Source organism: Coptis chinensis, chromosome 1 (assembly GCF_015680905.1).
Source record: "Coptis chinensis isolate HL-2020 chromosome 1, ASM1568090v1, whole genome shotgun sequence".
Lineage (NCBI taxonomy): Eukaryota > Viridiplantae > Streptophyta > Magnoliopsida > Ranunculales > Ranunculaceae > Coptis > Coptis chinensis.
The window spans coordinates 13,674,425-13,691,696 of record NC_141456.1 but is presented as its reverse complement, the minus strand read 5'-3'; the positions used below and the strand labels follow the sequence as shown (position 1 = coordinate 13,691,696).

General features: G+C 36.0%; 1 protein-coding gene across 1 annotated transcript; it reads right to left on the bottom strand.

Moving 5' to 3' along the window:
- On the bottom strand, positions 1 to 2,017 carry LOC147522316 (uncharacterized). Its single transcript, XM_086592677.1, has 2 exons — positions 1,323 to 2,017; positions 1 to 350 (listed from the first exon to the last, which is right to left on the bottom strand). The coding sequence occupies exons 1-2, from the start codon at positions 1,866 to 1,868 to the stop codon at positions 264 to 266; spliced, it is 633 nt and encodes a 210-aa protein (XP_086448803.1). The 5' UTR covers positions 1,869 to 2,017; the 3' UTR covers positions 1 to 263.
- Between the last annotated feature and the right edge of the window lie 15,255 nt (positions 2,018 to 17,272).

Here is a 17,272-nt window from a genome sequence, read left to right as displayed (position 1 = left end):
AGTCTGAAGGGCTAATTCTTCGGAGGGAAGAATTATTATTATCACATTAATGAAAGAAAAAATCCACACAGTATAAAAAGTGTGCTTATAATACATTGAGCCGGTAAGGACCAGAATACTTTGTTCACATATGACAGATATCAAGATGAATAATGAACTTAATTCGCCAGTAGCGCAAGCCCAATTGCAAAGTTCTAAGCAATATGAGTTTAGACATCACGAAAAGTCATCTGGTTGGACAATTGAAGTCAGGGTGGGCGTAATCAAACACTCCGCAGAATAGGAACTCTGCGACGAGTAGACAATAAGTGATTCAACTGTGAAATTTGATCCACGAGCTGACTTATCTTCTGCAAAATGGAAATACAAGCAAAAACTAAGCTTCAGTTATAAAGCTGGAGACAGTAACATGAAATGCAAAGAAGAGTAGGACCTAGTCTGTTATAATTGCAGCCATATAGTGAAGTTACAAGAATTAACTCAAAAGCCAATTATCCTCTATTTCTACATACCTCATCTATGTGTCCATTCGATAATATAGGAGAGTCTCTCCTCTGTCCATGCTAAATGGTAATCCGGCTTAGAAAGTATTACTCTACTGAAAAATTGGGGTTAAACGACCACATTAGGTCACACTCTCATTGCCATCCAGATATTTTTGAGGATGTGCAAATCATGTATCTTATACTCTACGCATCCATGTGACGTTCTAATAGACAAAACATGTATCAGTTGTAATTTATTGTTTTTGAACATTTATTGTGTACTGTTCCTATTATTATCAATCATGCAATGATAGAAAAACTCGAACAGATTAGTGTTCAGCCACGAAATGCTAAAAGTTTCATAAGAGCCATTAGATACAAATTTGACAGCTTAAACATGGCATGATACTGGTGTAATATCAAAGACATGGTTTTAGAGGCTCAAACACAACAAGAACACCCTCGTTTTCCTAGCTGCCCCTCATTACAACCTATTGTGTAGTGTTGTCCACTGAAACAGAGACCTTATCTACCTTTGTATAGCTTCTACAACTTATGTGTTCATCTATTGCCTTTTAGCATCACATTAACTCCAAAAAAAAACTTGTACATAACAGTAACTCACCCAACATTATATTCTATCCAACCCCTAACCCCTAAATAATGCAAATAGTTTCTTTATCTTCAATTCATAACAGTTGTTACTACAGCTGGCAATAACTCTACCAACATGATATGTCCATGTTTCTCCTTGAAGGGCAACTTAGTTTCACATACCAACTACAGTAGAAAAAAAACATTCACACGTGGGCATTTTAACAAACATTTCTCACGTACCTCATCTTGCTTCCCTAAAAGAATAATCAAATGCTCAATCTTGTCATCTCGAGATTGCCGCCTCCATCTCTGCCACCTAAAATACCACAAACCCAGTACCCATGCAACCGTAAAACCACCACCCATACACAGAAATGACAAATTCACCCTTGTTCTCGCATAATAATAATAACGAGCCAAGTACACAAGACGTAGAATCTTTGACCAAATAACCTCGTACCCCAATCTCAGTTTCCTCATCACTCGCAAATCTAACGGTTCAGTTTGTGGTGCCGGTGGGCCATGTTGTTCTTGTTCTACTACTACATCAACATCAACATCAACATGAACGTGGTGATTATAAGTTTGATCAGTATCTCGAGGAATGTGAAGACCTTCATGATTGCTAGGAGGGAAAACATCGTTCTCAACCATTTCCCATTCCCTTGTTGTTGCTGATTGGTGGGCTTGGACTTGTTGGTGGGCTTCAAATGGAATTTGTTGCCAATCATCTTTTACTAAATAATGTACTTGTTCTTCTTCTGAGATTTCTCGTTTCTCCTCCATTATTATTTCATGTTCAAAACAAGGCAATATGTTTTTTCTTTATATTTGACCCACACAAATCTCATCTTAATCATAAGCCCAATTGTCTGGAGGTGAAGCCCAGCATGGCAACAGTTGAAGGACTCACCTGATATTGGGCGAGCTTAATTCACTTTTAACCAATAATTCTACATAAAATTGACACATTCATCCGACACAGTGACGTGGCGGATGATACAAGTCATATATCTAATATGATATATGACATGTATCATTCTCTTACACAATGATATTGTAGAACCAGAGGATTCAATTCAATTCACTTATATATTTACTTTATTGAATTCTAAAAAGGTTACTATTGTTTATAGAGACGTTACAAACAAATAAACAAAACAGTCGGTGACTTGAGAAACACCAGGCGCGGGTCGCGCTCTATTTGTATTGGAGACTATATATGAAAAAAGTATATACATCTTTCTACACTCCCCCTCAAGTTGGTGCATAGATGTCAATTATGTCCAACTTGTCAACTGAGCTGTCAAACACCTTGTGAGATACACCTTTGGTAAGAACATCAGCTAATTGCTCCTCTGAGGTTACGAACGGAAAACAAATAACCTTCATGTCAAGATTTTCTTTAATAAAATGACGATCAACCTCCACATGCTTTGTTCGATCATGCTGAACTGGGTTATGTGTAATTTGAATGGCGGCTTGATTATCACAATGTAAAACCATAGGTTTTTGAAGCTTGAAGCCCAATTCCATCAAGACAATACTGATCCATAACAATTCACATACTCCCTGTGCTAGACCTCGAAATTCAGCTTCAATTCTGCACTCGATATGGCAACAACTTTCGGCTTCTTACTGCGCCAAGTTACAAGATTTCCACCGACAAAAGTGAAATATCCTGATGTAGAACGCCTATCGCTTTTATCATGTGCCAATCTCAGATCCATTGTATCCGACAATATCCAATACATCATACTTTCCAAACAGTAAATCTTTGTCAGGTGCCTTCTTCAAATACTTCAAGATACGAGAGACTGCATCCATATATTCTTCACTAGGACAATGCATAAACTGACTAACCACACTCACAGCATAAGCAATATCAGGTTTAGTATGAGAGAGATAAATTAACCTTCCTACAAGACGCTAATACCTTCTTTTATCAGTAGGAACTTGATCAGGATGAATGGCGAGTCCATGATTCATCTCAATGGGGTGTCTCCATTGGTTTGCAATCCAACATTCTTGTTTCAGCAAGCAAATCTAGGACATACTTTCTCTGTGAGAGTGAAATCCCTTTTTTAGACCTTGTAACTTCAATACCTAGAAAATACTTCAGTTGTCCTAGATTCTTCATTTCAAATTCTTCCGACAAATACTTATGCAATTCATTTATTTCCTTCGGATTATCCCCTGTAACGATCATGTCATCAACATACACAATTAGAGCTGTAATCTTACCATCCTTGTGTTTAATAAACAAGGTATGGTCAATTGCTTTGTTTGTACCCAAAACTTTCATTGGGCGTGTGTAAGTCTTCCAAACCAAGCTCTTGGAGACTGTTTCAGGCCATACAAAGCCTTCTTCAATTTACACACCTTCCCAACATCTTTGGGATGGTTCTTCACACCTGGAGGCATATCCATGTATACTTCTTCCTCCAAATTCCCATTTAGGAATGCATTATTCACATCAAGCTGGTGCAAGGGCTAATCTTTATTTGTCGTAGTTTAAATTAAAACTCGGACCGTATTGATTTTCGCCACAAGTGCAAAAGTATCCTCATAATCAATTTCATAACGCTGTGTGTATCCCTTGGCAACCAATCTCGCCTTATATCTATTAATAGTTCCATCTGCATTAAACTTCACAGTAAACACCCAACGACATCCAATGATCTTCATTCCAATAGACATATCAACTACTTCCCATGTTACATTCTTTTGAAGGGCTTCCAATCCTTCATTCATTGCTTTTTTCTATTTTAGATCTTTCAAAGCATCCTGCACGTTACTAGGAATATATACAATATATAATTAATTTATGACAAGTGCATGTGACTCAGAAAGGCTATGGTTAGATATAGAGTTAGCTATAGGATATTTGGCATTGGCTTTGATGTCTGGTTCATATTGTTTCTTAGGAACTCCCTTACTAGCTCTTTGTGATTGTCTAGGTTCAAGACTTTCTAACCCAACAGATTCAGTAACGGTTATAGGAGGTACCTGAGGCGGATCATTCTGATTGAGATCTTCCGTTATTGATGTAGAAGGGGAAATGTCGTGTACTACAGTTTCAGATACATCCCGATCATGTGCTTCTGTCTCTACTGCTACAGGATCAATTTATGCTTCAGGAACTTCAAATCGTTCATCCAAGTGTTCCAATTCCCCAAAGACATCAGGATTCCCTTCACCGTCACTCTCCCCCTGAAGTGAAGACTGGGAAACTCTCCCTGAGTAATACAGGTCGGATTCATGGAATGAGACATCAAGAGATATATGCATCTTGTCAATAATTAGATCATAACACCTATACCCGTTCTGAAACTCGGCACAATCCACAAAAATATACTTCTTCGCACGAGGATCAAGTTTACTTCGTTCTGGTTGTGGGATATGGACATAAGTTGTACATCCAAAAACCCGAGGCTCCAAGTTAGGCATGGATGGGATAGACAAAAGTGTATGGAGTTTCTGATAAGAATTCTGGAACTCAATTACGCATGAGGGAGTACGGTTTATAACATAGGCTGCTGATTTTACTGCTTCACCCCAATATGATCGAGGTACATTCATGCCAAACAAGGAAGCACGAACAACTTCCAACAATTGCCTGTCCTTCCGTTATGCTAAACCATTTTGTCAAAATTAATTGGAGGTTTGATGACGAAGTCCAATTGACCGGCAAAATTCAGACATGAGGCCATTCACAAATTCGCCACCATTATCAGACTGAAAGACCCTGATAGATTGTTGATACTATGTCGCCACCATTTTGTAAAAAACAGTAAACATCCCATATACATCACTTTTGTGTTTCAGTAATGACACCCACGTCATGCGAGTGCAATCATCAATAAATGTCACATAATAGCGAACTCCAGAAAAAGAAAAAACTTTAGAAGGACCCTAAACATCATATTGAATTTTCATAAAAGGAACAGAACATCTATTAATACTTGGTGAATATGAAATACGGTGGCTCTTGACCAGTTCACAAATGTCATAATGAAACTCAGAATCACTAACAACTGAAAATAACTGAGGTTGCAACCTCTTAAGATAACTAAACGAAAGATGACCTAACCGACGATGCCATAACCACATAACTTATTTTGCATTCTCGACCCTATTGACCTGATTAGCTTGCCCTAGAGAATTATTCTGTTTTTCTCTAGTTTCTGTCAAGTTCAGATAGTACAGTTTCCCTCTTATAACACCACAACCAAGGACTTGTCGAGTCAGAATGTCCTAAAAAACACAAAAGGATGGATAGAACGTCACAGTACATGTAAGTACTAGAATGATTTGACAAACAGACAATAGATTATAAGCAATGGATGGAACAACTAAGACAGATTCAAGAGTGAGGGTTTTAGATAACACAATAGAACCTTCTCCGCTAACCGGAGTTGGAGTACCATCTACAGTAGAAACAACGGTTTGAGGTAAATCTCTAAGACTTTCCACAAGGCTAGGGTCATTTGTCATATGGTCAGATGCACCTGAATCAATTATCCATATACTATTCGAAATAACATTACCATTCATACCTGATTGAGTTACATTAGTCGAAGCATGGTCTAGATGTCCATGCACAACATTAGCAATGGCAGCCTTGTTTATATTCTTTCGTGGTCTCTTTGCGAAGTCCCACCAATCAGGATAACCAATCACTTCATAACATCTCTCATTGCTATGACCCAATTCTCCACAAATATTGTACTTTTTATATGCATAAGGATTGGATTTACCTTTAGGGTGGCGTGAAGGACCAGAGAAACCGGGTGGATTAATGGTCTTGCTATGAACAGCCAAGACAGAGGATTCAGTTGATACAGAGCGCCCCATAGCCTGTTTCTCTGATTGCACCTTGCGAATGTAAGCATAGCTTTGCTCCAAGGAAAATTTAGGTTCCTTGCGAAGAATCTCTCCACGCACCTGATCATACTCCGAATCTAGTCCACGCAAAAACATATGAACCCGCAATCTGGTCATTGTTGACGTCTCATGAACTACAGCTGCAACATTGTTATTATGGGATGTCACCCTTTGATCAATTTCCTAGAACATGACCACCAATTCGTTGTAATAGGAAGGAATATGTCTCCCATTCTGCTTCGCTTCAAAGCACTTCGTATTCAATTCAAAAATTCGAGTTTCATCAGAGTCATCATAGAAGGTCTTCTCCACAGCCTCCCAAATGTCTTTCGTAGTAGGAAGACGAATATATCGATTTATAAGAGAAATCTCCATAGAATCAATAAGCCAACTTTTCACCTTTTCATTATTTGTTGCCCAAGCTTCATATTCAAAGAAGTCATATCCAGTTCAACTCATGCCCGATGCTGAAAAACCAATCTTTCCCCTTGCTCCAATAACACGATCCGCATGAGAGGAGCCCATATGGTATAGTTTGACTCATTTAATAAAATAGTTTTTGGGAATGCGGAGTTGTCTTGTGGGGTGTAGTGGTGATGTATGACGTTTTAGGAATTATTGTCAGATTCAGCCATTGCAAAAAAAAAAAAAAAAAAAAAAAAAAAAAAATTTGGGTTTGAGGTTTAGGTTTTGGAAAAAATTTGGGTTTGAGATTCAAGGATTCAAGAATAGTTTGATTAACTAGTTTTTGGACCCGGGCATACGCCCGGCCTCAATCCAATATTATACTTTTTGAAATAGAATTTAAAAATTATTTTTGCTCACTATTATTATTATTATTCTCCTAAAATTTCATCATCATTTTATTATTTATTTATTTATTACATAATATTTATAACATACTAAAATTAATTATTCTTGAATTGAGTTATTCAGAGTTCCTTATCACTTAATTGTGCACACTCAAATTCATATCCAAATAGATGGTGTCTAAGAAATTGTTGTTAGAAAATCCTATACCAAAAATCCTTCTTATTAATTTCCGAATTTAAATGTGTTTTGTGGTTGAGGATTAAGTTAGTTATAATAATAAGATATGTGAAGTTCCCCCTTTCGAATGGGAATTGTAAGTTTTATGATAATGTTGGTAGAATTGCAAGAGATTGAACCAATAACTCCTGACAAAGATTTGTTTTGATCGAGCAATATTGTGACTGTGACCAATACTCAGTAAACTTACTACACATCAATGCGAACGTGTTTGACAAATGTGAATGTTAGCTGCAGATACTCGGGTCAATTTTCAAAGTAATGTATAACACAAATAATAAAGAGTGTGTCTATGTTCCACTATATATACGGATTGGCTGGGACGGCTAGTAATCTTCAGAGTCACACTTGCTGCCTAGTGCTTCTGGCAGATTGACATGTTTTGGTAGATATGGTGTGGTTTGTACATATGTTTTGTCCCCTTTTTGTTAATTTACAATTCTACTTATGATCATGACTCATGAGTAGTTAGCTGTTTTTGTAATTTTGTCATCATTAAAACAGTTGTAAAGACTTGATGGTTGTTCTCGGTGTTTACCTTGGTCACCTGCCTCTGAAGGTGGAATACCTACCCAGCACTCAAATAAACGAAATAAATGAACCCTCCAGCAAGGCCCAATGCAACCCCATTTTCCAGGCATACATGACAAAATGGTCTTGGAAATCAAGCTAGAAATAAAATTAAAGCATATATAGTTGTAAAGATTATCACTAAACATAGTTGTTAATCATATATAAAATTTAAACCACAAATTAAAGACGGATTCAATAGTGACAAACTTTCATAAATGAGAAGCAGTATTCATTGTGATGCTTTCCTTTTCTTTATTTTCAAATCCTTCTTCTTGTCTTTGTTGCTAATATCTTTGCAACTAATTTTCTCATTTTCCTTCATCTCTTTAATGATTTCCTTGAGCTCAAAGATCTTGTCTTTGCTTTCTTTTTCTTCAATCATACAATCTAGCATAACGTTTTTGATGGTGTCTAGCTGAATTTGTTTTTCTTCAACTTGTTTTTTTTTTCTTCAAGAGTTCTTTGAAATTGAAGTCTTCAATTTCTATTTCACGCTCATCTTTTTTATAAATTTGATAGCATTAAAAGCAGCCTAATCTTGTGCCTTTTCTATAGAATATCACGGGGGTTTCCAAAGAATTCTTTAACTATGACGCCTTCATTGTTAAAGAATATGTGTTTTGGTACATGTATCTTGTTATTAATCGTGCGATGAATCGTCCGTTCTCAATTTTTGTGTTGTACACTGGATCTTGTTGAACATCAAGTTCTGCTTCTAGAATTTCCTTTAGCAACTTATTTTTACATAAGTTGTAATTTTTGTATTCCATGACCCTGCAATATAATTTTGTGTCATTGATCTCCTTTATTCTTTTGTATCCTTTTTCAGCCATGTTCCTGTGCAAAAAATTAGTCTGAGTTAAAAATTAAAATAGTTGTTGTTCTGATGGGATGTTCAATTCTGATGGGATTCATGACTGGTATTGTTCATTGTGAACTAAAATTTGTAATGTATAAGAGGATTGTAGATGTGATGAATAGTCTAATTGCAGATGCGATGAGTTGTGTTGTAGCAAGTTGAAGAACATAAAAGTAATATATTAATATGTTTGATGATCATAGAATAGTTGTGAGAACTGAGAAAACATACCTTTGAGCAGTCAATTAATAGACCAAGATTATGTTTTACGTAGGAGGTCACAGGAGTTATAATAAATTGTTTCTCTTTAGTGCCTTTTATATAGACCATTGTGTATTTTTTTCTCAGAGAAGGTTTTATATTTTGATTTGTAATCTAAATTCTAAATTTATTAGGATTGTTGTCCGCATAGTTATGTTATTAGAGAGTAGATATCAAATATGATTAGGACTCTTATATAGTTCCTAAAAAAATAGGCAAGTGAATAGACCCACTCTGTTTCGAATTGCTGGTTTGAACACAGAAATGCACAATACTTCATTATTTGAATGTGTTTCCATTTGATTTTGCAAGGTTCTGCCACATGTAATTTTTTTCCAATTCTGGAAGCGCAAGAGTGCTGAAAAGCCAAGTATTTTATATTATTCTGTGTCTTTTTTGCTAGGTTCGGTGCATTATAGGGTCTTCTTTCAAGGATTTTGTAGCTATTATCGTTCATATTCCATAGATGGCAGATAGGCTACACAGTTGGAGTGGACACAGGATTTAAATATTCAGACACAGAAAGAAGTTCCCTCTAGTCCCACATGGAGCACATAAGGAAAATGGGCATAGACAAAATAAAAGAGAAAGCAGCATTTCAAAGGGATGAGTGGTCGGGACATTTGCTGAGTTTCAGAAATGATGCCTTGGTTATCTTGAGTATTATTTGTTTCCAATTGCCGTTCGAGCAAATTGGAGAAAGTAAGGTTCTGCCATGTGTTGTTGAAGTCCATCCAACTTCATTTTCCGCTAGGCATTTAAAAGTGAAAATGTGGCTCTCCAAATACAACATCCAGAGCATAAAGGATCTTTTGGAGAACTCATGCAACCTGGAAACACATATTGTTGAAATAACTAAGGTAATTAAGAAATTTGCATTGTGCACTTAAGTTTTGTTTGTGTGAGTCGTGAGTCAGTTCCGAAATTCAATTAGGTCTACGTGATTCTATTATTTTTAGCAATTAGTCTTGTTTATTTATGAACTAATGTGGTGAAGAAATATGCATATTACAATAGTGAGATAGAGTAAAATTTGTTTCCTTATTAAATCATCCTCATTGTTTATTAGGATTATATATGCAATTGGTAATCTGAGTAGGTTATTGAAGAATGAATGTTTTACTTTTAGACACTATGGAGGTTTCTTTTTACGTCATTTTTTTTTTTTTCTTTGTAATATCATTGATTAGCATGATATGAATTTTAAAAAGTTTAGAAAATTAAATGGGTTGAGAATTTTGTCAAGTAATAAAAAAGTAAATATTTGTTGAACAGAACCCGATAAGAGGAACTTCTAATTTAGATGGTGAATGATGTGAAAAACCCCAAGGATGGTGAAGTGAAGGAAATTCCCATATTCGCTTTGCCCTTTGGTGAAGTACAATCAACCTGGTATGATAGCTTGCTCCAACATGTATCAAGATATGGTATCATTTTCTTTGGGTTACCGTGATTTCGGCATCTCTCGGTCTCTATTATTAACAAATGGGCAGTCATGAAGTTTCCTTACCGGAGAAAGACTTCACAAGTGTCTTTGGGGTTCTTCTCTTTGGGAAGCTCAAGATTTTGGAGCATGACTCGTCAATTTCTAACCATGTGGTGATTCCTACCAAGCGGCAATGATATTTTATCTATCGCTTTTACTTAATAGTGAGCTACTCATTCATGCCAATGTAGATACATTCATTGTCTTTTAGGTCGCAAATTCCGATTTTTGTTGCAATGGAGGAGGCCCTCTATTTGCATCAGCTTTGGCCTTCAATTAGAACATGGCTCTCACTTTTCCACCAACTTTGCCGGAAGTGTGCTATACGCCCCTAACGGACTATCGGTTCACTCACGACACTAGCCTATAGCTCTTGCTTACCTCGGACAAGATGATCGTGGAGCTCTCACTTTCCACCATCTTTGCTGGAAGTGTGCTATACGTACTCTGATAGCCTATAGCTGGGCCCTTGCTTACCTGATCAGCATGGCTGTGGACTTCGTTTATATTAAGCATGTCGTCATGACGCCGCCGAGTAAATATTTTGCTTTGCAGAATGTCAAAGCATTACATGTCGAGGACATGGATGTGGTTGTTGAACCAGGAATTGGATGGATGGACCTTAACGAATACCTGGAGCCTTATGGTCTTTTCTTTCCACTTTATCCAGTCCGTTTAGATCTTTCACTCCATGTTGTCCTTAGTATCTCTTTTGGCCGCCATTTTGTTTGGATGTGTTGAAATATGTCTTCCGAAGTTTTAATGTTTTATAACACCATCCACGTAGTAGCAAGATTGATGTTATAGCCACTGATCTTTAATGGAGATTAACCGCTCACTTCAATTTCCTAATGAATGTGGCCCGGTGCAACCATTGGCAAAGCATGTGTGTACTCTACGTTGCTCGGGTTCTTTGGTGTGAGGTTTGCATTCTTTCCTGAATTTGTTGACTTTTACGGATATAAATGTGGTTTTGAATTTCTTGGAAGAATACGTATGATCTTGCATTTGTATTTTGGTATCTCATCACCCTTTTGAAAGTACACTTCTAATATTTGTTTCAAAAGTGGAAGTTTTCCAAAGAAAATACCTTTTGGATTATACTTATCATCTATGATTAATTACCATCCCCACGACCGTACATACACATCAACTAAATAAGGGAAATGCTTGAAATAGTTGCATGACAGAAATGATATGTCTTCACTGGAATTGCATTGTGAATCCAATTTATTAAGAAAATTTAGTGGCTGGTTCCCCAAGCTATATAAACTTTTTTGCTCCAATGGAGACTGAAGATGGTCCATGGTCAATTGCTTGCAAATGTACTCAGGTGATACATGCTAAAAATAAGGAACTATTTGTTTGTCACTTTGTCTTTTATTACTGGCCTACTGCATCCTAATCAGTTGGACATATTAGTATTAACACGTGAACTATCCAATATTTGGAGAATATTAGTGCTATATATGGAATTTCAGGTAATTGGTAATGATATTTTCGTAACTACCTTATGCATTGAACTTGGTTTACCTTTGCTGTTTGAGCGTGTCAATGTTTGATAGTTGAGACTCCATCATAGAAGTTTGAGTATGGCCATGGCTGTTTTTCAACTGCGCCAAAATTCAACTTATGCTTCTTCTTTCAGGGAAAGATCGACGCTCAGATTGAAGGATGAGTAAATAGTGGATTTGGAAGAACAGGTATAATATATTTGTAACCACCTCCAAACTTCTTTACGTACTTATTTAGTTAGAACTGTGTTTTGTTTCAGAGTCTCATGTTAATGGTGCAGATTAGAGATCTTACGGTCTATGTTGAAGCTCAAAGAACACTTGATAAGATGAATGATTCTGATGACATTAGAGGAGTAACGGTGTTACCAGTCCCATTGCAGCAATCTTCAACAATTAACGCTAAAAGACGTTCAAAAACCAACAGACGGTGAAATTGACTGTTTACATCGGCCCTCGGTGTATTTTGTTTACTTCAGAGTTCATTCTTCACATAATGTTTATAAAGTTGCCCTTGCACTGGTTTTTTCGGAGAGACAGCTTCAACTGAAGATGATAGATCATGGATTGCTGAATGTTTTAAAGAATTGGATTCAATAAGATTAATGGCAAAGCAAAAAATGACTGCTAGATGTAAGGCTTTATGTATGGAGTTTGATGTGTGTCAATTGAGGAAGGATGCAATTAGAGCGAGGGCAAAACTTATTGAGCGTGAACACCGGCAAAAGATGAAAACTAAGTTGAAGCAGATGAAAGTTTTACAAAAGAAAAGTGCTTCACGACACAACTCCCAACGTGGAACGTCGGAGCTGGCTGTTCCAGATGTTGTAGTGAGAAATCTTGGGAATCATTTTGGGGATCTTAACATGTCAGCTGTTCCAGATCCTGTGGGAAATGTTGGGAATCATTTTGGTGATCTTAAGATGTCCTAGAATCTTTTTTGAATACTTCTGATAAATATGTGTCTCTGGTTTTGAAGCAATATATATTGTAATAAATCTGTATATATATGCCTAGTAAAATTTGTTTGAAAAAAATGTATTCAATTATAATCTCTTAATTTGCAACCGATAGATATTAGGATTGTCAGGGTATGACAATTCTTTTAGCTGCAGATCTCCTAGCTAGTACTCTATTTGACTCTGTTTGTCTCCCTGTAGGCTGTAGCAATGTTTATATGTTAGCACCAGTCCAATTATCCTCTAGTCCCTTCATTTGCATCAACGATATTAAGGTAACGCCATGGAGGGGGATATTACCATTTGTTCTCTACACTGCTATACCATAATCAGACTACATCTGCACCCTTATACACCTATGCAACAAAAAACCAGCTATGCAGGCTTCAACGGCTTTCATTTCTTGATGCAGGATAGACCACTTTTCAGTTTCCACTTCTACCATTGCATAGAAAAATGTCTTTACCACTATGATCTCTGGCCATCCCTCCATAGCCACAAGCTGTTGCAGTTATGAAACCATCGGAATTTACTATAGAACCTCCATTTTCTGATCTTCCATGCACAGTCAATAGCTTGTTTGCTACTATATATAAGCAGTAGATACTCCAATGTTGTGTAGTACTGATGCAGTTAATCGTGGTCCTTCAACAAGTTGTTCTGAGTATATAACCTCATCTCTCGAGATGATCTTGGGAGTCACATGGAGTTGTCCTCTTGCCTCTAAATCTTATGAGATTCCTCTCGCTTGAAATGGCGGTGATAGAATCCCAAAACGTGATGCATCTGTATTGACATCGATACTTGTGTTATTGGCCTTACACGCCTCTCCATTCAAGATTAGAGCTTAGAACCGAAGTTCCTAATCCCTTGAAATCTTTTTAACTCTCAAAGAACACAGATTTGGAATATCTACCATAGAATATGTGCTTGGAGTTCTCCCTAGCACCACCACACGCACAAGAGGAGAGGAGGAATACCATGTCTAACTATCCAAACAAAAACCATGGTTTGCAAATGTGATTCTTGGCAATGAATCACCATGGTTTGCAATGAGAATGAGTTAAAGGTTTATTCTGAAATCATCATAAAGATACAGGTACACTAACCTAACATCTCTCCTCCAACATGTCTCCCTAACCAACCAATGTGATTCTTGGCAATGGAAAGCATCAAAAGATGGAGGTTTTTCGGTTAAAACCTTTGCATACAGGGCCCTTGCTCAGCCAATTCTACTTCTTGGGGTTCACCCCTGGAGCATAGGCCGCATTGATTCTGGCATCAGTATATCAAGACCAAATTAATATTGTACTAACCCCAAATTGGCTACTTTGATCTTTGTTATAACTTTTGCTTGCTTTAACTACACTTAATCTATCATTGCATACTTTCCACTTATGCATCTGATTGAAATAACAATAATATATACAGAAGAATAATTTTAGTAAAAAATAAAAAGGTAGAAACATTCTATTGCAATAACGGACTAATGTATGCTAATAATATCCATGTCTGTTGCATTGGCAAGTATAAATTAAAAATATAATTTTGCTAGTAAATTATTAATCTTGTTTGTCTTCACTTGTTTTGCAAACTTTCTTGTTTGGTGGTTGGTCGTCTTCTCCCTCGTTTGAATCTTCAGTGATGGTTGTGACACTTCCATCCAAATGCACTTTTGAACGATGTGAAATCTATTGAAAAAAAAAATAGTATAAAGATGTTGTATTGTTATATTATGTTACACAAAATAAAGTAAACTTAGACTGTAGTAATTGTTCTAATGACAGATATGGATTGTACCTTTGGATTTTCTTCTCCGTTGTAGTAGTCGTTGTGAAGTGAAAAGACTTTAGAAATAGTGAGTGAATTATTGTTTCGCTTCTTTGTTGAATTTTGTGACTCTTATCCGAATATAGCCGTATGGCCAATCAGCTTCCTAAATTCCTTTTCAGCAAACTCTGTTCCATTCTCCTATAAAGATATATCAACGACCAATTAACATAATTTTGGATGTTATCTCTATTAGTTGGCAATTTGTGTATAAATAATCTACCTTTGAATCCATTGCGATTAATTCGGCATGCTCTTTTTTCATTAAAGTTGATGCCACTTCTTCAAATGCAGTTGCCCTTGCAGTGGCTGTGTTGTCCTCAATATCAAACTTTAGGATGTACCTTGAAATTTAGTGTATGTTTAGTTGATATACCATGCTTCATATATTGTAAGTGATACTTGATGAAAGAGACTTACTTTTGAATTGGGTCCACGACACCATGCTTTGTGCAATCATATCCTCCTGCGTTCATATTCAACTTCTTTCCACAATTGGAGTTTGGGCAAGCGTTGTAATACCAACCGTTTTCGTGCATCACTTTTGTTATGGATGCCTTGCATGTGAAGTATTTTTCCTGCAAAGTAATAAGTCATTAAACGTTGTATTGTTTTATTTTTTGTAAGTAGCTCATAAGAAGAAGTAACTTACGTCTGAAAAAAGATCTGTCACAGAATTTGTTATCTCGGACAAACACCTCCTGTTTTGGGTCAATACTTCTTCGGTAGTTTTCGATGTCTTCATTTGCTCTTCTTGTATTTCAACTTCCATTGGACTGTAAAAAAAGTTTTTTTTTCCAGTTTTATTTCTATTAAACTGATTAATTATTACTTTGTGATAGTTCTATTTGATTGTACCTGTTTTTCAGAACGGTAAATTCTGGAATTTCTGAATCCTGGTATATTTTTGTCGCCGATGTTGTAGAAAGAGAATACGTTCCTATCATATAAAGTTAATTTTAGATAATATTTCACTTATAAACAAATAAATGTATTGATATAACGTACCGTTAAAGTAACTAACGGATGTTGAACTTATTATTAATACAGTTCTCCTTGAAGTGTTTTGAACTATCCAATCTTTGACATTGTTTGCATTCTCACCCCAAATAGTTACCGCTATAGAAGAGTTCCTGCAATAATCACTTAAACAATTTTAGTTAGTACAAAGGTTGATTATGTTGTATAATAAGCTGTCAATTTAGAAGACTTACCATTCATCTATTAAATATATTTTCATCATGGTAGTTTTATTTTTATTTTTCTTCAATTTTTCTATTGGTTGTGTCCACGTTTTGACTATTCCGATGACATCTGTAGACATTGAAATAGAATTGTGTTATGACATAGCAATTAAGTTGAGTACTTATTGTTTTAGTGAATGTAGATGTAGTATTTACCTGTTAGGTGTATGTTGTCTTTTCTTGATGACACTTCAGAAAAATTTGTGAAGTTAAATAGCTGTTTTGGAAACTGTACATCTACTTCTTTGGATGGCTTCAAGATCGTATTCCAATTGAACATAATGATGAAGTCATGATTGACAGGACGGTATGTCACTTTTTCATATATTTTGAATGTAGAAAACTCTTCCATGTAGTAGATTTGCATCTCCTTCAGCTGTGGTTTATATTTGAGCACAAAGGAAATTGGGATTTTTGCATGTATCTGATCTCCCTGTTAGATTTTAAAATTGTCAGATCATAAAATTTCATGTATCTAATATTTGCAATTTTCTAAAATACTTGTACTTACATGCTCATCTATTAGCACCATGTCTAAACTTTTGATTTTATCTGTATTGAAGTCGGTTGCTTCCCATATTCTACTCACTCTGACTTTTATTCTGTAATTTCCATTGGTGTCATTGATCTCCTTTATTCTTTTGTATCCTTTTTCATCCATGTTCCTGTGCAAAAAATTAGTCTGAGTCAAACACTCGAAAATTAAAATAGTTGTTGTTCTGATGGGATTCATGACTGGTATTGTTCATTGTGAACTAAAATTTGTAATGTATAAGAAGATTGCAGATGTGATGAATAGTCTAATTGCAGATGCGATGAGTTGTGCTGTAGCAAGTTGAAGAACATAAAAGTAATATATTAATAGGTTTGATGATCATAGAATAGTTGTGAGAACTGAAAAAACATACCTTTGAGCAGTCAATTAATAGACCAAGATTATGTTTTACGTAGGAGGTCACAGGATTTATAATAAATTGTTTCTCCTTAGTGCCTTTTATACAGACCATTGTGTATTTTTTCTCAGAGAAGGTTTTATATTTTGATTTGTAATCTAAATTCTAAATTTATTAGGATTGTTGTCCGCATAGTTATGTTATTAGAGAGTAGATATCAAATATGATTAGGACTCTTATATAGTTCCTAAAAAATAGGCAAGTGAATATACCCACTCTGTTTCGAATTGCTGGTTTGAACACAGAAATGCACAATACTTCATTATTTGAATGTGTTTCCATTTGATTTTGCAAGGTTCTGCCACATGTAATTTTTTTCCAATTCTGGAAGCGCAAGAGTGCTGCTCTTTTAGCCAGGTATTTTATATTATTCTGTGTCTTTTTTGCTAGGTTCGGTGCATTATAGGGTCTTCTTTCAAGGATTTTGTAGCTATTATCGTTCATATTCCATAGATGGCAGATAGGCTATACAGTTGGAGTGGACACAGGATTTAAATATTGAACATTAATGTAAAGAAGTTCCCTCCAAATTCCACATGGAGCACATAAGGAAAATGAGCACAGACAAAATAAA

Coding starts and splice junctions, on each gene's coding strand:
- LOC147522316 (XM_086592677.1), bottom strand. CDS start 1,868: ATGGAGGAGAAACGAGAAATCTCAGAAGAAGAACAAGTACATTATTTA. Junction 351..1,322: donor TTTTAGGGAAGCAAGATGAG/GTACGTGAGAAA, acceptor TCCATTTTGCAG/AAGATAAGTCAGCTCGTGGA.